This window comes from Oratosquilla oratoria, chromosome 39 (assembly GCF_046742065.1).
Source record: "Oratosquilla oratoria isolate Oo_2021 chromosome 39, ASM4674206v1, whole genome shotgun sequence".
NCBI lineage: Eukaryota > Metazoa > Arthropoda > Malacostraca > Stomatopoda > Squillidae > Oratosquilla > Oratosquilla oratoria.
This window is the reverse complement of record NC_134815.1, coordinates 16,210,860-16,235,218: the sequence shown is the minus strand read 5'-3', so window position 1 is coordinate 16,235,218 and position 24,359 is coordinate 16,210,860. Positions and strand designations below refer to the sequence as shown.

General features: G+C 40.9%; 1 protein-coding gene across 4 annotated transcripts in view; it reads right to left on the bottom strand.

Moving 5' to 3' along the window:
• Positions 1-24,359, bottom strand: part of Drp1 (dynamin related protein 1) — an 83,115-nt gene that overhangs the window by 43,172 nt on the left and 15,584 nt on the right. For all 4 annotated transcript variants that reach the window (XM_076176593.1, XM_076176595.1, XM_076176594.1 and 1 more), the window contains exons 5-6: positions 5,333-5,433; positions 2,246-2,392 (exon numbers count right to left, since the gene is read on the bottom strand). In XM_076176593.1, the coding sequence (XP_076032708.1) occupies positions 2,246-2,392; positions 5,333-5,433 (248 nt within the window). The remainder of the gene's footprint in view (positions 1-2,245; positions 2,393-5,332; positions 5,434-24,359) is intronic.

The window sequence follows — 24,359 nt, the reverse complement described above, 5'->3', positions numbered from 1 at the left end:
TTCTTCTCAGAGAGATCTATGGGAGAGCTCAAGGACCATTGCCAGCTGCTGTTGGGCTATGGTTTCCAGTCAGCAAAACATCTGGCAATGTCTGATTGACTGATTAATTGCTGCATGTTTGCTGGAGAGAGGGTAGAGTGCTGGAGGACTGGAGGAGTGCGTGTATAGTTCCACTTTACAAGGGAAAAGGGGACAAGTGTGAATGTAGTAGTTTCAGAGGGATTAGCTTGTTAAGTGTAGTTGGGAAGGCTTATGGGAGGATCTTGATTGAGAGGATTAGGAGAGGAACAGAGGGAGTAATTGGTGAGGAACAGTGTGGAATTAGGACGGGTAGAGGTTGTGTAGATCAGATTTTTGTGGTAAGACAGATATGTGAAAAAGCTATAGGAAAAGGGAAGGATGTTTTTTGGGCCTTTATGGACCTGGAAAAGGCTTAAGCCAGGGTAGAGAGAAAGGCCCTGTGGGAGGTTTTGAGTATATACGGGATAGGAGGAAAGCTTCTAGGAGCTGTCAAGAGTTTTTATGAGAGTAGTAGAGCTTGTGTCAGGATTAGAAATGGAGAGAGTGAGTGGTTCGAGGTAAAGGTGGGACTTCATCAAGGATGCGTTATGTCGCCCTGGCTGTTCAACTTATACATGGATGGGGTAGTGCGAGAGGTAAATGCAAGGGTAGTGGGTCAGGGATTGGAGATGGTTAAAGAAAATGGAGAACTGTGGGAGGTGAGCCAGCTGTTGTTTGCGGACGACACTGCGCTTGTGGCAGGATCGGAGGAGGGATTGAGGAAGTTGGTGACAGAGTTTGGGAGAGTGTGTGATAGAAGAAAGCTGAAGATAAATGTGGGTAAAAGTAAGGTGATGAGATGTACAAGGGGTGAAAGTGGCAGCAGACTGGAAGTGAGCATTAAGGGAGAGCGACTGGAGGAAGTGGATAGTTTTAGATACTTGGGTGCGAATGTGGCAGGAAAAGTTGGAGTGAAGGTGGAGGTAGAATGTAGATTGAGAGAAGCGAGTAAATGCCTTGGTGGATTAAAAAGTGTAATGAGGAATAGACATTTGGGAATGGATGCTAAGAGGAGATTATATGAAGGAGTGATTGTGCCAACAGCACTGTATGGGGCAGAAACATGGAACATAAGAGAGGAAGAGAGGAGTTTGAATGTGTTTGAGATGAAGTGTCTGAGAAGTATGATGGGGTTACTAGGCTGGATAGAGTGAGAAATGAGGTATTGAGGAGGAGAACAGGGGTGGAAAGGGGGTTGGGAGATGTTGATGAAAGAGTATTAGGATGGTTTGGACACATGGAAAGAATGAGTGAAAAAAGACTAGTAAAAGAGATATGGAAGGCAGATGTGGAGGGAGTGAACATGAAGGGGCATCCTAGGATGAGGTGGATGGATGGGGTGAAGGGGGCTTTGGGGGAGAGGGGAATGTCTGTTGAGGAAGGATGGGAGAGGACAGAAGATAGGGGTGAATGGAGAATGGTTGTATATGGATGATGTTGTGATGCATGAGGTGGAATGGGTGGGGGGATGGGGGGTGAGGTAGTATGTGTGAGCAAATTTTGACGCAGCCTGAAGGGATTTCTTCCCGTCTTCTCCTTTATGCATGGGGGGACGGAGATTGGGGGTTGCCAATTTAATGAAGCAGCCTTGCTGTGGATGTGCTGTGTCTTGTGACACTGCTTCTGACCCAGGGCAGTGGACAAGGTGCAGGGATGACCCGTCATCCAGGAGGTGCTAAGATAAGAGGGAGGGTGGAGGGGTGTGGAGTGTATTCAGGGATGGAATGGGTGGGAATGATTTTATGCCTTTTTCTTTTTGGCTACCTCCCTTGTAAGGGGGGAAAAAAGCCTTGGTATGTATATTCTGACAATTTTACACAATATAAATCTACATACATATACCAAGGCTTTTTCCCCCTTTCAAGGGAGGTAGCCAAAAAGGGAAAGGCATAAAAACACTCCCACCCATTTCATCCCTAAATACACTCCACACCCCTCCCACCCTCCCTCTCATCTGAGCACCTCCTGGATGATGGGTCATCCCTGCACCTTGCCCACCGCCCTGGGTCAGAAGCAGTGTCGCAAGACACAGCACATCCACAGCAAGGCCGCTTCATTTAATCGGCGACCCCCCCCTCTCCGTCCCCCCTTGCATATAAGGAGAGGACGGGGAGAAATCCCTTTGGGCTGCGTCAAAATTTACTCACACAATATAAATATACTCACACAATATAAATATACATACCTTTAATTCTGGCAAACAATCTCGGATGTGATGCATGAGCAGGCGATTCAGAGTTTTGGCTAAGAAGGGTGTACCATTTCGGTTGGCTAGAGTAGGATACTTCCGTTGTAAAAATGCTGCCTCATCTGCTATAGCATCTTTGATAGACTAGGGAATAAAAATGCCATTACCTTCTACCAAACTGATAACAAACCGGTAACTGCTTGAAATAAAATTCTAAATACTTCTTGAGTAGAAATCTAAATTCAATCTGTGGTCATAAATATTTTGTCTCAACTATTTCAAACATATCAAAGTTATATGAAACACCCATTACCATATGATAATATAAATTTTCTTCATCTGATTAGCTGTTACCAGCAAAGCAAGATAGTTGGACATGGAATAGGAGCACCCACACCCTTTTCACTCTCCTCATTTTCCCACACACTCCTGTGTACGCCTTTCATAGACCAGGTCATTGTTTCAGTCTTCTCCAATTCCTTGGTCACCTACATATACTTTTGCTTGTTTGACATCCTGACCAGAAACTCTCATAGTTACATTCATTCCATGCACCAACCTTTTCTTTTATCTATCCCCTTGCACTTAATTACAGCACCATCAATTTGTGCATCCTAAGGCTAGCTTGATTTACTCTCTCACAATACTTCCTGTACCTCAGTCCATTCACTAATCACTCTATCACTATTCACTTGTCACAATTCTTTACATCATATATAGCCCTCAAGCACTTTGTTTCCTCTGTCTCCACATGCAAAGAAACCTCTTCCCCCTTATAAGGAAAGTCACCATCCCTGCCCTCATACCCACTGCCTGGGTCAGAATTAAAAGCAGGGTCCAAGAGCCAAAGCTGGTTTACTCCCACTGTTTCATCATACATCAACCCTCCTCCTTTGTCTACTCAAGAGTAATTTAAGAAAACAAGGAGAAATCCCTTTGGGCTGTCAGTTTATCATCCATTCACAACCATTCTCCACCAACATCCACCTCCCACCTTTTCCCTTCCCTGGTCAACAAACATTCTTCTTATACCCAAGGACCTCCTCACCCCATTCATTCATCTCATTCTTGGTCTTCCCCTCAAGCTAATTCCATCCACCTCTGACTTCCATTTTTTTTCTACTCTTTCTTCATTCATTCATTCCATATGGTCATATGGCCTAACTATCCCAGTGCTCTTTGATCCACCTTATCTGCCATCACCCTTTCCACACCCACTCTCTGCCTTACCTCACTTCATTTCTCATTCTATCCATCCTTGTAACCTATACCATATTTCTTAACACACTTCATCTCGTATTCTAATTTCTCCTTTCTGCCTCCCTTAAACTATCTGCCCTATACAGTGTTGTAGGCACAATTACTCTTTCATATAGTCTTCTCTTTGCATCCATCCCTAGATACCTATTTCTCACGACATTTTTCATTCCCCCAGGAACTTACTCTACAGTATGCCTCTACCCCAACTCCTCCATTCTCTGCTACATGTGATCATAAATACTTAAAAATATCCACTTCCTTTAAGACTCCAACACAATGCCACTCTCACCCCTTGTACATCTCATTACTTCACTTTTACCCACATGTATCATCCTGAAGTCTGTCACTAGATGCCTTGGAGTTTAAGACTCTCCTCTGACCCAGCCACAAGTGCAATTTCATCAGCAAACAACTGGTTCCACTTCTCTCTACTCTCATTAACCATCTCCAATCCCTTCTTTATCACCTGCACATTTACCACCTGTTCCACCCCATCCATGTATATATTGAACAGCCATGGTGACATTACCCCTGGATTACTAGATATGTGCCACTTGGAATCACGTAATGCGTATTTATATTTTCATAAATTGACATTTGGCAACTTTTATTATTTTTTTAGGATTTAATTAATTTTGTGTCAGAAGGACTTTATGAAACATATTTTTGTACCACAACACCTATATGTACAAGTAAAACAAGTTTATATATTTTATTTTATTTTTTCCTATTGTGATTCCATTTGGATACAGGTCGACCTAAATTGTCATAAAATCTATGTCTAGTAATCCAGGGTTACACAACCCTGGCACAACCTACCTTCACTTCAAGCTACTCATTCTCAGCACTTCCAACCCTAACATAAGATCTATTCTTCACATTAAAGCTTCAGATTGTCCTTAACAACTTTCTCCTTATCTTACACATCTCACTTCCCACAATGTCTTCCTGTTAACCCTGTTATAAGCTTCCTACAGATCCACAAAAACACAATAGATATCCTTATCTGCCTTACTACAAAATTTTGATCCACACATCCTCCGCCTTTCTTAAACCCACAGTCCTGTTCCCCTCCTGATCCCCTAAATTCTGTCTTTCCAACTACACTCAACACACTAATCCTTCTAAAAGTACTAAATTCACATTTGTTCCCTTTTCCTTTGTAAAGTGAAACTATACAAACACCCCTCCAGTCCTCTAGCACTTTCCCTTCCCTTAGGCATGCATCAAACAATCTCATTAGCCAATCCACTATAACTATTCTTCCTTTTGGTAGACCCTCTGCATGACAATCATCCAACCCAGGCAATTTCCCAACTTTCTTAACTTTTAATATTCTTTGTTTCTCATCTTTTTCTATAGCTCTGTCATTTTCTTTTCATCTACTATGAAAATCAATCCTAACTCTCCTTCATATTCAGCAATTCTCTTAAACAATACACCCATTTCCTTTTCCGCCATTACTTTCATTAACATCTGTCCATCTTTGTCCTTTATCTTTTCCTCTTGACCTGATTCACCACCCTCACTCTCTTCATTTCCTTCCAAAACATTTTATTTTTCAATTTTTTTTCAGTCAACTCCTACCCTATTTTACTTTCGTCTTCCACTTTGCCTTCCTCATCTTGCATTTTGATTCTCCTCTTTTCTTCTTGTACTTCTCATATGTTTCTCCTGTTATATTCTTCAACCAATCCTCATAGCTACCTTCTTCTTCTCCACCACCACCTTCACCTCTTCATTCCACTATCTGCTGCCACTCTATATTTTTATTATATGAAAAGAAATAAGATATATATCTACTACATATATGATAAAACTTACCTTACTATCAATTATGTCTTGCTGCGATCTGTTTACCACTCCAATAATGCCCAATTTGACTGGAATTACTCTTCCACAAAGGATATCAATGGCATCAGTGCCTGAAAGTGTGGAAAACAATTATGTTAAAAAATATATACATATACATACATATTATATATATATATATATATATATATATATATATATATATATATATATATATATATATATATATATATATATATATATATACAGTCGCTATCCAAGTTACGACCACGTCTAGCAGATGCCTATTATGAGTTTACTGTATATGTCTGGCAGCACAGCGCGTATGATAGTTGTGGCAACCCGGCATTGCGTACGACAATTATGGCAGAGATGGAAAAGTTGCTGTACACATGGTTGGAAGATAATAGGAAAAGAAATGTAAAAGTGATGTTGCAAGCAGTGCAAAGTAAGGCTACAAATTAATTTCGCATGTTGAAAGAATGTGCAGGTGAAGAATACGCTTTACATGAATTCATAGCGAGTGCTGGGTGGTCTCGTCGCTTTCGAGAGCGTTACCAGGTTCACCACATGTTGTCGAAAGGTGAGGCTGCTAACAGTGATGCACCTGCAGCTAAGGCATTTGTGGAAGAATTTGATAAATTAATTAAGGATGAAGGATATTTATGTACTTACGACCACGTCTAGCAGATGCCTGTTATGATTTTACTAATAAGAATACTCTATAATAAATATTTTCTTTCTTTAACCTACCATACCATATTAACAACTAAGCAACTGAAAACAATGCTATATACAACTGTAGGAGAGAAGCCAAACGCAGAGTATGGGATCCAATGTATTTAACGTTTAGCCCAGCAGGGCTTCTTCAGAAATAACATAGTGGACAAACATCTGACTCCTTATATAACCCGAGCTTGAGGGAAGAACCGAACATGAAACTGGTGTAAACACAATTTGCGTAAATTGCTTGTTACTTTGTTATTGAAATTGCTAAAGGTTTATTTATGGTAAAAAAAATCCATTGTTTTGATTTACATTATCAATGAGAGATATAAAAACAGATTCAAAACATCTACGTTTCATAGTATGGTTTTTATATTTAATAATCTTAGAATTATTCCAGTCAGCAATGTGGTCTATATCGTATCTATGTCTAACAATGGCATTATTCATATTGTAAGTTTTCATATCATATTTATGTTCCGATATTCTTTTATCAACACCACGGAAGCTTGCCGAGCTGATTTTCACAACATTACCACTAGCTCGATAACAGTTGACAATCTTATAAAAAACCGAAATAAAAGTAGGGAAAATGTTCGTCAAGCAGATGTTTACTGTATGCCATGTTTAGGTTGTAGAAAGGTCTACATTGGTGAAAGTTTCCATGGTGTTGATAAAAGAATATCGGAACATAAATATGATATGAAAACCTACAATATGAATAATGCCATTGTTAGACATAGATACAATACAAGCCACAATGCTGACTGGAATAATTCTAAGATTATACATACATACATACATACATACATATACCAAGGCTTTTTTTCCCCTTACCAGGGGGGTAGCCAAAAAGTACAAGGCACAAAAACATTCCCACACATTTCATCCCCAAAAACGCTCCACACCCCTCCACCCTCCCTCCCATCTTAGCACCTCCTAGATGACGGGTCATCCCTGCACCCTGTCCACTGCCCTGGGTCAGAAGCAGTGTCGCAGGACACAGCACATCCACAGCAAGGCCGCTTCATTAAATCGGCGACCCCCCCTCTCCGTCCCCCCATATAAAGGAGAGGACGGGGAGAAATCCCTTCGGGCTGCGTCAAAAATTTTTGCTCACACACACCACCTCACCCCCATTCCCCCGTCCAATCCACCTCATGCATCGCAACATTTTCCATATACAACCATTCTCCATTCACCCCTGTCTTCTGTCCTCTCCCGTCCTTCCTCAACAGACATTCCCCTCTTCCCCATCCATCCATCTCATCCTAGGACGTCACCTCATGTTCACTCCCTCCACATCTGCCTTCCATACCTCCTTTACTAGTCTTTCTTCACTCATTCTTTCCATGTGTCCAAACCATCCTAATACTCTTTCATCCACCCTATCTCCCAGCTCCCTTTCCACCCCTGTTCTCCTCCTCACTTCCTCATTTCTCACTCTATCTAGCCTAGTAACCCCCATCATACTTCTCAGACACTTCATCTCAAACACATTCAAGTTCCTTCTCTCTTCCTCTCTCATGTTCCATGTTTCTGCTCCATACAGTGCTGTTGGCACAATCACTCCTTCATACAGTCTCCTCTTAGCATCCATTCCCAGATTCCTATTCCTCATTACACTTTTTAAACCACCAAGGCATTTACTCGCTTCTCTCAATCTACATTCTACCTCCACCTTCACTCCACCCTTTCCTGCCACATTTGCACCCAAATATCTAAAACTATCCACTTCCTCCAGTTGCTCTCCCTTAATGCTCACTTCCAGATTACTACCACTTTCACCCCTTGTACATCTCATCACCTTACTTTTACCCACATTTATCTTCAGCTTTCTTCTATCACACACTCTCCCAAACTCTGTCACCAGCTTCCTCAATCCCTCCTCCGATCCTGCCACAAGCGCAGTGTCGTCCGCAAACAACAGCTGGCTCACCTCTGTATACACCACATTAACCACATCACCACATTCCCATACACCATGCAGGCAGTGTCACAATCAAGCCCAGACATCGTGGCACCACACATCCGCTCCGATCGACAGGGCAGCGACAGCCGAATCAGCAATTTAGCCAAGCGCACAGAGGCGGACTCACACACAGACACACGAACACACACCAATAGATGCAGTCAATCGCCAATTCGGAATAACACACGGCAACACAATAGTAATCAACCCTTCCCCCCTGGATATATTATGTATTGTAGAATGGGATATAGGTAGTAATTATGAACCAAGAACAAACTTGTAAAGGGCCAAACACTCCGACTAAAAATCTTGACAAGGTGACTGAGAGCACCTCAAAATTCAGCAGACTCAGCATTTCCGGAAGACAAAACCGGAGTGCGCGGGTCCAGGAGTAGTCGGTGTGTGACGTGCCCTAGTGATCAATTGTGTACAAAACTGTGTTATACTTTATTAATAAACCAGAAAAATTTGAATAGAGTGAATTTTGACATAGCACCTTACCCCGCTACATTGGCGGCAGCGGTGCTCCCACGCTCTGAATAGAAACGCCATCCTCAGCCATACAACCAAGGTTACACAACCAATCCAACTGGCGAGCGGTGCTTCCCATTTCTAAACTCCGAAGAGTCAAGCCTACTTTACACCAAGAAACACTGGTTACACTCGTGCCTACCACAGAAGGCCGAATAAAATCTTCAGCCATTTGAGCCACGCCTACCACTCAGAAGGAGCAGACCACGGTCAACGAAGAAGAAATCGTTTATCTTCGACTTCTCATATCTTCATTCAAGCTCCCAGAGTAAAAGAATCAAGCAACTTGATTCTATTGAGCTCCAAGCAAACCAGCAACGCCTACAGCTCAGAAGAACACTGTCCACGAAGCAGACATCGCTTCGTCAGCAAGCTTCCAAGCAAACGACACGTCTACCCACTACCCCTCCACCAACCACTCCCTTCGAGACGACAGTCTGAATTCTAAGATTGCATCAATCTTAGAATCGGTGGTGAAATCGAAGGCTTTCGATTTTAAACCACCTGGTGGAAGTACGCTACCATATTCTCTGTAGACAGATGTCTACAGTGACACCTCTGTCAGAATAGAAGAACCTGTCAACTCTACACAACTCTATCACCATTCAAGCACCATAACACCAAGTACCATATCAAGGTAAATATTGTAATTCCTATCCACCCTTCATACCATTTTATTATATTAATAATTCCCGTCTACCCCTGAAATACCCCTGATACTCGCTTTTCTCTCCCATTCCATGCGAGCACCATACATCTAGATGTACCCAACCACAAGCAGCCTCACCTGGAGGTAATTGCCCACCAATCAACACACATATCATCAAAAATAACCAACCAACAAAAAGAAATCTTCCAAATCATCGTACGTCAAAACAAACCAATCTACGGACAGCGACAGCCCCACCTAACGGTAACGACACAGCTGTCTACACTTACAATTTCGAGTGTCCAAGGTAACAGTGCTATATAATATAAACTATATGAAATTACTCACAACATAACCAGTGCCTTATATATATATATATCTAATACAGTCGTACCTCGGTACTCGACCGCCTCTATACTCGACCAAAAAATTCGAGTAGAAAATGCATCGGACCTCGAACAGATTTTCGGTACTCGACTAGCTCGAACAGCGGGTAAGCGTCAGTTCGACTCAGACCGCCAGCGGAGTAAGACGTACGCAGTTTGTTCGAGTATTTCTTCCCAGATTTAAACTTTTTCGTGTTGCTCTAGCCCTTAATAATGGGTCCAAAGAAAGACAGTGATAAGGGGAAAATTGGTTTCAGTGTTCGAACAAATCGGTGCTCGACCACCACCTCAGAACGGATTATGGTCGAGTACCGAGGTACGACTGTACTATATTGTTCATACGTTAAGTACTTGCAACAATTGCTATAAATTAATATAAAACTTACGTAACTGTATTCAACATTACCATACTTTACAAATGCAAATTATAATTACCCCCTATATGTATTTTGCCAACTTCTAACTTAACATATATTTGTGCATGCATTAATTTTTATAGATTTCACTATTACCTTGTTATATATATTGTACCTACAAGAACTTTCATATTACCCTTTTATGCATATTTACAATTTTATGACATTATTATTACCCTGTTTTACATACATTGTATCATTTTGATATGCATTTTATCAGTTAAGTGATTCTTGTTTGCATTATACACATTTTTATTATAATATTCTATATATTACCCATTGATGACTTATATCTCTCCTCTTATCTAACTATAACACACTATCTTTTAGGTATTGCATGCATCCCTAGTTAGACACTAACATGGCTTCAGGAACGAGATCCAAAGTCAAGAATTTTTGACTCATTCCTTTCTCCCTCGAAAGAAAAGAAACCCCCCAGTGACATCGATTATTCCACACCTAAAGTAGATTCTACAATTATTCCCGAGAATAACGTTGACAACCCACACTTAGAATATGTCCCATTCCACGAAGAACTGCTTGACATAAACCAACCACTCTTACCCCTCAACCCCCTCCCCCACACCTCACCACAACTCCAAGTTGCCCCTCATGTAGACCCCCAACAACAACCCCCAAACCCCACAACCCATACATACGAGAACTTAGCCTGCCCTTCTCCAAACCAAACGTCAAGTCAAACATCCTTCACACCAGGCCCCTACCCAACACCAAACCCCGCCCCAAATCCATCACAACATCCCCACCCAACCCAACTGCCAACCAACCCACATACATCCCAACACCAACCTACAATAGTCAATAACTACCAAACTATCTCCCCTCTAACCGAAATCCCCACCTTCTCTCAAACTAGCGGACTCTCCATCACTGACTTCCTAACGGCATGTGACCTTTTTTCTCTAAAAATCCTAACTACTCTAACTTAGAGAAGATAAATCTATGCCGCCAGAATATACAAGCCTCAGATGAGCATAGATCCACGGCTCGAATGCTTGATAACCTTATTGCTGGTGGAATCACATACAATGAATACAAATCCCATCTGTTTAATGTCTTTCAGAACAAACAAACAAACAACATTAACTTTCTCCTCACATTTCTAAACAACACTAGAACTCAAAAACAGACTAACATCAAAGACAATGTTGCCAATGCAATAAAAGAAATTAGGAAAAATCTAGAAAACCAAAGCCCTTGGACCTTCACAAACATCTCAGGAAAAAAAGCAATGACATTAGAAAACCTATACACATTACTAGAGATAGGCCTTTATCTTTCCCAACTCCCACCAAAGTGTCAAAAAGAAGCTTATAATTATATCTTAGATATCACCAACGCTTGCAACATTTCCCTCTCCGACCAGCACAATTATGCTAGACTAAATAGCCTTCAGTCACACCAGGCCCCTAGCTCCAATACAGCACAACCATCAACCTGGTGTTCCTACCATCTTTCAACAACTCACAACACCAGAGACTGCACACAAAAACAACAAATACAAGCACAAAACCGCACTACCCCTTGCTCAGTTCATGGAACAACGACTCACACAGATGCCCAATGTAGAGCACAGCAACACCAACAACCACAGACACAACACCGCACTACCCCTTGCTCAGTTCATGGAACAACGACACACACAGATGCCCAATGTAGAACACAGCAATACCAACAACCACAGACACAACACCGCACTACCCCTTGCTCAGTTCATGGAACTACCTCCCACACAGATTCCCAATGTAGAGCCCAACAACAAAACCAATCACCCACGCACCCCCCCACACCACTCAACATATCAAGACCAACACGGCCAGGTAAATACTGCAGTCTACACAAAACCACAACTCACTCCAACGAGGAATGCTCTCAACAAAGATCACAACCACATCCTCATCAGTGAACAAACAGACCAGTTACGGCATCACAACAAACACCATACTCCCACAGAACGTCAAACTCAACACACACAACTCAACACCGATTGGGGGAACGTGTACTAGCCTCACGCACCAGACCACCATAGGAACGTCCAACCCACCCCACAACTATATCACTCTAAAGGTAACACTAGATCAAACCAGTGTTGACATGATGGTTGATACAGGCACAAACCTGAACCTCATCCCCAGAGCTCTCTACGAATCACTTAATGACCCACCCCAAATCCAGTACTCCAACACAGAAGGCCTACTGATAGAAGGAAGTACCATATCACTTCATGATATGATAGACTTAGATATAGAAATTAACAAATCCCAGGTAGGCCTCACATCCTTCCACTTAGCAGATGAATGGAGTCTCGACCACCAAGGAATAATAGGTTTAAAATCCCTATGAGAATGGAAGTCCATCATCAACTTAGATACCAACAAAATCTCCTTCCGAGATGAAAATGACAACTCCAAAATTCCTGAAACACCCGATCCAGACACACAACCTCTTTCATGTCTATCTGGCTTAAATAACCCCACTCCAACTAAGAGCTACTCATTCCGTCCACCACCTTATGTCACCTCAAAGGCACTGATGTCTAACACAGTCATCATACCCCCTAGACATTCAATAACAGTCCCACTTTATATACCCGGAGCAATCGAACATCAGGATGTCATAATTGACCCAGACACGTCAAGAGTTAACAACATATCCCTCGAACCTTCATGGGATTTAGTGTCAGAAAATAAACACACCCTAGCTATGTTAACAAATCTCTCCGACCAACACCGCAAAATCAGAAAGAACACAAACATTTGTTCAGTCCACCTCTATAATTCCCCAATCCAAGAACCACTCCCACAACACATCAACACTGTAGGACAAGCATAAAACCTCACCCCTATCCACCCCAACCAACTAACAACATCAGCCAACGAAGAGATACGTAACAAGCTACTAAACCTCCTCCAAAGGAATAGATCGGCTATCGCCTTAGAAGGCAAACCTCTAGGCAAATGTGATATAACTAAACACCACATCCAAATCCCCCCCAACACCACCCCCTCATACACCCCCGCTTACCGCATACCCCACAGTAGGAAAACACAAGTAAACAACAGTGTGCATGATATGTTACACCAAGGTGTAATTTCTCACTCAGATTCCCCTTGGAACAGTCCCCTCTTCCTAGTCCCTAAGAAAGACGGAACTCTACGCCCTGTTGTAGATTTTAGGAAAATCAATCACCTAACTCAATTTGACCCACACCCACTACCTGCCATGCAAGATGTCTTGCAATCTATAGGAAACGGGAATTCTGTATTTTCCACAATTGACCTTAAGTCAGCCTTCTGGCAAGTGGAACTGACAGATGAATCAAAACCCGTAACTGCATTCTCCACAGATAAGGGACATTTCCACTTCGAGCGCATGCCCTTTGGCCTTAAGAATGCCCCCTCAACCCAACAGAGATTAATGAATCGCATTTTCAGCGATATGATAGGAATCTCATTATTCGTCTACTTAGACGACCTCATCATCTATAGCCCCACACAAACTGACCACCTCCATATACTAGAGATTATCCTAAAAAGACTAAAAAGCACGGGATTGAAAATCCAACTAGGAAAGTGCAAATTCCTACAGATGGAACTCACCTTCCTAGGCCATAAGGTAGACGCCCAAGGCATCCATACCACCACAGACAAAATAAATGCCATTGCAAATTTCCCAACCCTCAGAAACGCAGATGAAACAAAAAGTTTCATAGGACTAGCCTCATACTATAGACACTTCATACAAAATTTTGCACACATAGCATCCCCTCTCACCAAATTCACAAGAAAAGGCGAGACATTCAAATGGTCTGAAGCGGAACAGACAAGCTTCGACACCCTTAAACATGCTCTTACCACAGCTCCTGTCCTAGCCTTTCCTGACATGAAGAAAGAATTCCTTCTTTACACCGACGCCTCCTCTAAAGGAATAGGCGCAGTTCTACAACAAAAGGATGAAAACGGGAAAGAGCACCCCATTGCATACGCAAGTAGAGTACTAAATAAGCCTGAAAGTAATTATTCAACAACCCACAAAGAAGGACTTGCATTGATATGGGGTTTAAAACATTTCAAATATCTCATACTAGGATACAAGATAAATATCTTTACAGACCACCAACCCCTAGTCTACCTCTTTAACTCTAAAGACCTACATGGCAGAATTGCTAGGTGGAAAACCACCTTACTAGACTTTGACCCTAAAATCACATACTTAGCTGGAAAAGCTAACGTAGTAGCAGACTCACTAAGCAGACAAATTCACATATCGACCTTAACAAAAACAACCTGTATTCCTATGCAAGACCTTAGAGAAGAAACAGACAAAGACCCGACATGGTCTAAAGTAAAACAACATCTACTTTCAAGAACACCCTTACAGTCCCGACCACCTGTCCCTATAGAGGAACTCAAACTGGTCGACGGAATCATAAGGAGAACCACTAACGACAGAGAAGTTACTGTCATCCCCAAAGCCCAAGTTCCCAAGGTCCTACACATATTGCACGACAGCGCAATGGGAGGCCACTCAGGCAGGGATAAGACACTGACTACTGCTAGGCATTCATATTTTTGGACACATATGAAAAAAGACATAACCACACATATAGACTCATGTGTCACTTGCAACCAATTCAGAGGACCTGACCCCAAACAACTCAATATCAAAGACATCCCACTCCCTGCTGAACCATGGGAAACACTTGGCATTGACCTACTTAAAATGCCAACGAGCCATCAAGGTTCCAATTATGTACTCACGGCAGTCGACTATCTGTCAAAATACACAATCCTAGTTCCACTACAAGACAAAACAGCAGAGACTGTGGCCAAAGCATTGGTTAACAACATATTCTGCAGGTATAATATACCAAGACAAATGCTGTCTGATAACGGTTCTGAATTCAAGAACGAAGTAATGCGCGAAATAGCACATTTATATAACATAAATCAAACCTTCGCCACTGCCTACCATCCACAAGGGAATGGACTAGTAGAACGCACAAACAGAAAAGTGATTGAAATCCTCAGACCTTTGGCCAACGATCTTTCGGATAGTTGGGAAGATTGGCTACCACAGGTACAAGCCAGTATCAACAGCACAGTCAACTCCGCAACAAAGATGTCCCCCCATGAGATCATATTTGGCCAAAGAATGCGGCTACCCTACCAAATCTTTAACCAACCCCCACCCCCCTTATACAACCTAGAAAACCTTACACAATGCCTAAAAAGAGGCATGCAAAGTATATACAAACAGGTCAGAGAAAACCTCAAAGCAGCTCAAGAAAAAAACAAAACCAAACAACACAAACGATCATCTCCACTCAACATAACACTTGGAGACACAGTCATGGTCAGAGACTCTAATAGAACTAACAAACTCAAACCCAAGTTCCTAGGCCCCTTCACAGTCACAACCTCACTCCCCAACAATGTTTTCCTATTAACGGACCCTTCCGATCACACAACCGTAACCATACACGGAGAGAAATTAAGAAAAGTCAAACTTAACCTAAACGCAACCCCACCTCCCAACCAGAACCCACCCACCAGACTAACAAATAACCCAACCAAGCGCAATTCCCATCATATGACACTACGTCGACGCAACTAAAACATACACTTTAGCTCTCGCCCCTGAAGATGCAGGACGTCATGCATTCCTCAGTGGAGGTTAAAATGGCCAACATTACAATAAGAACTTCTTTCCGCATATCTATCAAACCTTCTCTACTTCCTTCCGACCACTATAACCTTAGCGAGAGTCAGATATACATATCCTAAATCACTAAAACAAAAACTCCATCCACAGGATGCAACCACTACTACTACTCCCCATCCTCGTCCACTTCTCACCCAGCTTACCCATTCCATTTCCAACTAACCAAATCCCAACCTTGCCTCTCAGAACTCACAACACCCAAAGTCAACCTTTCCGAGACATGCGACTTTCGCTTTTCGGACAACACTCAAATACACCACATCCACGTAGGAAATAAACACTTCATATTTCTCCCCCACCCCACAATAGTATCCGTAATATGCCTACACAAACCACCCTCCCATCATAAGATCAACGGCTCTATCACCCTACCAGACACCTGTCACATCTATATGATGGACTCAATGCTCCTACCTAACCAACTCCACTACCAAGGCACTCTAAACACCACCCACAATCTAGGTCCCATAACCCAACTAATACTCCCACCCCTCCCTAAGATCCCCGATACCATCCTCCCAAGTGAGATAGACATGGTACGTCTCCTAAACAAATCAACTACCCTTGATATAGACTCTTTAGATCTACACTATAAAATCTTACCCTATGCCTCCACTGCCCTCTCAACCTTAATCATCATTTTTATAATAATAATACTAACAAAGTACTTTTGCATGAAATAAGTGCTTGAAAAAGGTTTTCCCAAATTGCTGTAAACCTAGGATAAGTTTTATCTTGTGTCTCACCAATATCTTACCATACTATAGTGCCATACAAACTCACAGATAAGAGTTTCTCAGAAAACACAGATAGTGCCATACAAACTCAGATAAGAGTTTCTCAGAAAACACAGATAGTGCCATACAAACTCACAGATAAGAGTTTCTCAGAAATAATATATAAGTGTCATACAAACTCATAGATAAAAGTTGAAAATATATATAAATACTGGTGAAACACAACCTTATTCCCCATTCAGAGACACATCACATACCCATTATTTCTTGTTCAACATGTCCTCTTGGAACCCTCATAATCAATTCAACATCACACACCCCCTTCTCCACTTATAACCACCCAAAGATTTTGTGTCTCTGACTATATAACTATATATATATATCAATAATATATTTGTTAACCATGTACCATTAGGTGCCGGGTGCCACCTAACCCCAGGGGGAGGGCGATATGTATACACCACATTAACCACATCACCACACTCCCATACACCATGCAGGCAGTGTCACAATAACCCAGACATCGTGGCACCGCACATCCGCTCCGATCGACAGGGCGGCGACAGCCGAATCAGCAATTTAGCCAAGCGCACAGAGGCGGACTCACACACAGACACACGAACACACACCAATAGATGCAGTCAATCGCCAATTCGGAATAACACACGGCAACACAATAGTAATCAACCCTTCCCCCCTGGATATATTATGTATTGTAGAATGGGATATAGGTAGTAATTATGAACCAAGAACAAACTTGTAAAGGGCCAAACACTCCGACTAAAAATCTTGACAAGGTGACTGAGAGCACCTCAAAATTCAGCAGACTCAGCATTTCCGGAAGACAAAACCGGAGTGCGCGGGTCCAGGAGTAGTCGGTGTGTGACGTGCCCTAGTGATCAATTGTGTACAAAACTGTGTTATACTTTATTAATAAACCAGAAAAATTTGAATAGAGTGAATTTTGACATAGCACCTTACCCCGCTACACCTCCCACTTTTCTCCATTTTCCTTAACCATCTCCAATCCCTGACCCACTACCCTTGCATTCACCTCTCGCACCACCCCATCCATGTATAAGTTGAACAGCCAGGGTGACATAACGCATCCCTAACGAAGTCCCACCTTTACCTCAAACCACTCACTCTCACCATTTCTAATCCTGACACAAGATCTACTACTCTCATAAAAACTCTTGACAGCTCCAAGAAGCTTTCCTCCTATCCCGTATATCCGCATAACCTCCCACAGTGCCTTTTTGTCTACCCTGTCCTAAGCCTTTTCCAGATCCATAAAGGCCCAGAAAACATCCTTCCCCTTACCTAAAGCTTTCTCACATATCTGTCTTACCACAAAAATCTGATCTACACAACCTCTACCTGTCCTAAACCCACACTGTTCCTCACCAATTACTCCCTCTGTTCCTCTCCTAATCCTCTCAATCATGATCCTCCCATAATCCTCTAAGATTATAAAATATGAAAACCATACTATGAAACGTAGATGTTTTGAATCTGCTTTTATATCTCTCATTGATAATATAGATCAAAACAATGGATTTTTTACAATAAATAAACCTTTAGCAATTTCAATAACAAAGTAACAAGCAATTTACTCAAATTGTGTTTACACCAGTTTTATGTTTGTTTCTCCCCGCAAGCTCGGGTTATATAAGGAGTCAGATGTTTGTGCACTGTTATTTCTGAAGAAGCCCTGTTGGACGAAACGTTAAATACATTGGATCCCATAAGTTAAGAAAAAAATGTTAAAAGGAAACTACAACTTAAAAACCTTATGAATGGTAAGCAAGGTTATATCTAATACGTATGTATTTACCTAGTTGTATTTACCTAGTTGTATTTTACGGGAAGGGGAGCTATGCTCGTGGGGTCCCGTATTCATTTCTCATTTTATCTAAACTATTTTTAAATTCATGTATTGTTTTTGCACACACCACTTTCTCATCTAACTTGTTCCAACTGTCTATTACTCTGTGTGGAAAGCTGTTCTTTTTCAAATCTCTTCTATAGCTGTCTTTTTTTATTTTCTTTCCGTGTCCTCTTGTATTTCTGTCATCCCATTTTATCAGATTCTCTCTATCAGTAATTTCTATGCCTTTCATGATTCTGTAAATAGCTATCAAATCTCCTCTCTCTCTTCTTTGCTCTAGTGTCTGTAGTTCAAGTTTTTGTAGTCTCTCTTCATATGATAGTTTTGAGAGTGTTGGTGCCAGTTTTGTAATTGCTCTTTGTATTCTTTCAAGTTTTTTTATACATTTTTTTGTACTTGGTGACCATATTGTTGCTGCATATTCTAATCTTGGTCTTATCAGGGTGATTAGGATTTTCCTCACCATTTCTTCATCCAGGTATGTAAATGCCACTTTGATTGTTCTTATTAAATTATAAGTTTCTCCAAAAATCTTATTTATATGTTTTTCAGGTGACATATTATTCATAACAATGACTCCCAGGTCCTTCTCATTTTCTACTTTTTTTATTCCCTCTTCTCCCAAATTATATGATCCTGTTATTCTGTTTTTGCTTTTTCCAAATTCCATTATACTACACTTTTTTGTATTGAACTCCATCTCCCACTTCTTACTCCATTCCTGTACTTTATTTAGATCTCTCTGTAGTGATTCACAATCTTCTTCAGTTTTCACTCTTTTCAGTAGTTTTGCATCGTCTGCAAAGAAGCTCATATAGCTTTCAATTCCTTCATCCATATCATTAATATATATAGCAAACATTATTGGGGCCAGGACTGTTCCCTGTGGGACACCGCTTATTACTTCATTCCATTTTGAGTGCTGGTTTCTTATCACTACTCTCATTTTTCTTTCTTGCAAAAAGTCTTCCATCCAATTTAGTAATTTACCTTGTATTCCTCCTTCAGATTCTAGTTTCTTAAGCAACTTCTTATGTGGTACTTTGTCAAAAGCTTTTTTTAGGTCTAGAAATGCACAATCAGCCCATCCATCTCTTTCTTGTATTATATCTATTAGCCTTGAATAGAAACATATTAAATTGGTGACGCATGATCGTCCTTGTCTGAATCCAAATTGCCTTGGATTTAGTACGTTGTTTTTTTCCAAGTATTTTACCCATCTACTTTTGATAATTCTTTCACAAATTTTTGCTATTGTACTTGTTAGAGAGACTGGTCTATAGTTGGTAGGTTCTTCTTTATTTCCTCCTTTATATATAGGTACTATATTTGCTTTTTTCCAATCTTCTGGAACTTTTCCTTCTTTCAAGGAACTGCTTATTATGCTATGTATTTTGTCTGCCAGTTCATTCCTGCATTCTTTCAGAATCCAGTTTGCTATTTCATCTGGTCCATGTGATTTTCTGACATCAAGATTACTCAATTGTATCAATATTTCATTCTTTGATACTTCTATTTTTTCTATAGGGGGGACTTTCTTTTTCCATTCAATCTCTTCAGGTTGTATGTTCTCCCTTGTAAACACTGATTTAAAATGTTTGTTCATAATTTCCGCCATTTCCATTTCCTCAGTGTATTCAACTCCCTCTTGTCTTAATTTATCCAAGTCCTGTTTGTTTTTCAGTTTATTGTTTACAAATCTGTAGAATAGTTTTGGTTGATCTTTACATTTTTCTATGACGTCTTTTTCATATTTTCTCTTTTCCTCTCTGCACGTTTGTACATATTCATTTCTATAACTGGTATATATTTTCCATTTTTCAGGTTTTCTGTCTTTTTTACATCTGGTCCAGGCTTTGTCTCTTTTGTCTTTTAACTCCCTACAACTTTTGTTGTACCAGCATTTTACATATTCTTTTTCTTGTTTTTGTCTTGGGACATACTTTTCCACTCCTTTTTTGTAAATTTTTGTCAAAATATTCCATTTCTTTTCCACTGATGTTTCTTCTTTGTATATTTCTTCCCAGTTTTCTTGTTGAAAGAATTCTCTTATTTTATCAAAGTTTGTTTTTTCATACATCATTCTTCCTTTTCTATATTGTTCATTTCTTTTGATATATTTTTCTTCATTAAGTTCCAGTTCAATCAATATGTGGTCACTTTTACCTATTGGTGTTTTATATTCAATCTTGTCCACTATTCTAGGTTCAGATGTAATTATTAAGTCTAGTCTCGATGGTTCTTCTTCATTTCTATACCTAGTGTTCTCCTGTATCCATTGTGTCATTGTGTGGTCAATAATCATCTCAAGTAGAGCATTTCCCCATGAGTCATCTCCACCCTTTACTGTCATTTCTTCCCAGCAGATTTCTTTGCAATTAAAGTCGCCCATCATAACTATTCTTCCTCCATCTTCCATTATTTTATTTAATGTTATCTTTGTGTCCTCTAACATACTTTTATGTTCACTCTCCTCCCATGAGGCTGTTTTTGGAGGCACATAATTTATCACAAATTTTCTGCTCTTCTTATCTCTGTCTTCCACTTCTATCATAATCATCTCTACTGTATTCTTTCCATATATGACACCTTTCACGTTTATATCCTTCTTAGTCAGGAACATAACTCCACCCCCTTGCTTTTTCTCTCTGTTTCTAATCCAATAATTGTATGCATTATGTCCTACACTGTTGGGTGGTAGTGGGCCTTTTAATTTTGTTTCTACAATTCCCATTATGTCCGGTTCTTTTTCTTTCAAATAATCATTCAGCTCATTCAATCCTGTTATCAATCCATCTATATTTGTGTAAGACACTCTTAGTTTTCTGCCACTTCCATTGTGTTCTCTGTTTCCCTTATGTTTTTCTTTTGTATGTCGAACTTCCTTAGTTTCATGTTCATTACTCTCCAATAGAATCTCTCTTTCTCTGACTCTGTTCTGTTCTCGTTTTTTGCCTTAGCTTCCAGTCTTTTCTGCTTTTCTTCCTCTCTTTCCTCTTTATTCATTTCTCTTTTTATCCATATCTTTTTGTATTGTTCACTTGTTGCTAGTTTCCCTGTTTTGGATAAGATATTCTCTGCCGTTGTTTGTGACTTGAATTTAATCTTAATTGGTCTGGTCTTGTCTGTGCTATACTTTCCGAGTCTAAATTTCTCTTCGATTTGTTTCATAATTTCTGGTTCATCTTCCTGAACTGATTCTAGTAATTGGCTTACTTTTTCATTTTCCTCTTTGATTCTTGTGGTTCTATCTGTGTTGTGTTTCTCTTCCATTCCTAATATAATTATACATTTCTTCTTGTCTGCTAAATCTCTTACTATATTCTCCTTTTGTCTCATCACTTTAATAACTGAGTCTTCAGTATGTTCTTTCAATTGCTGTTTGACTATGTCAGTGAATGAAACCTTATTTCCTTCTTGGGTTTTCTTCCAATTTTTACTTTCTTTAGCTATCGTTTCTCTGTTTTCTTTACTATTCTTCTTCAATTCCTCATTCTCCACCTTTACATCTCTTAACTGTCTTTTTAGGTCTTCTATTTCATCAGTTAAGTTTTTATTCGCCTTTTCTAGTTCTTCCAATCTTTCAACCCTTTGTAAAATGGTGTTCATATGACCTAACCTACTCTCCAAGTCCTCGATCACCTTATCAACCTTCTTCTCTAGTCTTGTCAGTCGGGGGGGGTTTTGTGTCCCCCCCACTCTCTTTAAATCCCTTGAAAATATTCTCATCACTTTCTACTGTATTGTTCCTATCTATACTTCTAATCTTTACATTCTTATTAGACATTCCGTCGTCTTCCAGCTCGTCTTGTGGTCGCTTGTTTACTTTTCGGCGGTCTGTTAGGACCAAGTCCTCTACTTCCTCATTACCTTCCATTTCCCCAGCAATCCCTCCCCTTCTCCTCTTTCCTTACTTTCCCACTACCCCACGAGCAATTTCCCCCCACCCTGTAAATACAAAAAGGCACTTCTCTTTGCGTTGGGATCCACAATCTGCACTTTTCTTCAGAACGTTCTTCAAGCCGTCCGTTCGTTGAAAGTGTGTGTGTGTGTGTGTGTGTGTGCGTATACAGGTATAGTATATACATACAGTACCTCTATACGTATATATACTGAAATACAGTAGTATTAAAACATTGAAAAACTAAGAAAAATTACAAAAAAGTAAAGCAAAAGGCATAAAATTGATAAATAAGCAGTAAACAGCTTGTATCTAATAGTATTCAATAGAAAAAGTTACTTAAAAACGCAACAGATTGATATCATGTATCCTAGCATATAACCCTCGTGTCGGCTATTTTGAATGGGATGCGACTTACGACCAATCCGACTTACACGACTGGTTGGTCAGAACCAATCTAGGTCATAACTCGGATAGTACATACATACATGTACCAAGGCTTTTTCCCCCTTACAAGGGAGGTAGCCAAAAAGGGAAAGGCATAAAATCATTTCCACCCATTCCATCCCTGAATACACTCCACACCCCTCCACCCTCCCTCTTATCTGAGCACCTCCTGGATGACGGGTCATCCCTGCACCTTGTCCACTGCCCTGGGTCAGAAGCAGTGTTGCAAGACACAGCACATCCACAGCAAGGCCGCTTCATTAAATCGGCAACCCCCCCGCTCCATCCCCCCCATTGAATAAAATGAGAGGACAGGGAGAAATCCCTTCGGGCTGCGTCAACTTTTGCTCACACACACTACCTCACCCCCCACCCATTCCACCTCATGCAATCACATCATCCATATACAACCATTCTCCATTCACCCCTGTCTTCTGTCCTCTCCCTTCCTTCCTCAACAGACATTCCCCTCTTCCCCAAAGCCCCCTTCACCCCATCCATCCACCTCATCCTAGGACGTCCCCTCATGTTCACTACCTCCACATCTGCCTTCCATACCTCTTTTACTAGTCTTTCTTCACCCATTCTTTCCATATGTCCAAAACATCCTAATATTCTTTCATCAACCCTATCTCCCAACTCCTTTTCCACCCCTTTTCTCCTCCTCACCTCCTCATTTCTCACTCTATCTAGCCTAGTAACCCCCATCATACTTCTCAGACACCTCATCTCAAACACATTCAAACTCCTTCTCTCTTCTTCTCATATGTTCCATGTTTCTGCCCCATACAGTGCTGTTGGCACAATCACTCCTTCATATAGTCTCCTCTTAGCATCCATTCCCAAATGTCTATTCCTCATTACACTCTTTAATCCACCAAGGCATTTACTCGCTTCTCTCAATCTACATTCTACCTCCACCTTTGCACCCAAGTATCTAAAACTATCCACTTCCTCCAGTCGCTCTCCCTTAATGCTCACTTCCAGTCTACTGCCATTTTCACCCCTTGTACATCTCATCACCTTACTTTTACCCACATTTATCTTTAGCTTTCTTCTATCACATACTCTCCCAAACTCTGTCACCAACTTCCTCAATCCCTCCTCCGATCCTGCCACAAGCACAGTGTCGTCCGCAAACAACAGCTGGCTCACCTCCCACTTTTTTCCATTTTCTTTAACCATCTCCAATCCCTTGCCCACTACCCTTGCATTTACCTCTCGCACCACCCCATCCATGTATAAGTTGAACAGCCAGGGCGACATAACGCATCCTTGACGAAGTCCCACCTTTACCTTGAACCACTCACTCTCACCATTTCTAATCCTGACACAAGCTCTACTACTCTCATAAAAACTCTTGACAGCTCCAAGAAGCTTTCCTCCTATCCCATATATCTGCATAACCTCCCACAGTGCCTTTCTGTCTACCCTATCATAAGCCTTTTCCAGATCCATAAAAGCCCAAAAAACATCCTTCCCTTTCCTATAGCTTTCTCACATATCTGTCTTACCACAAAGATCTGATCTACACAACCTCTATCCGTCCTAAATCCACACTGTTCCTCACCAATTACTCCTGTTCCTCTCCTAATCCTCTCAATCAAGATCCTCCCATAAGCCTTCCCAACTACACTT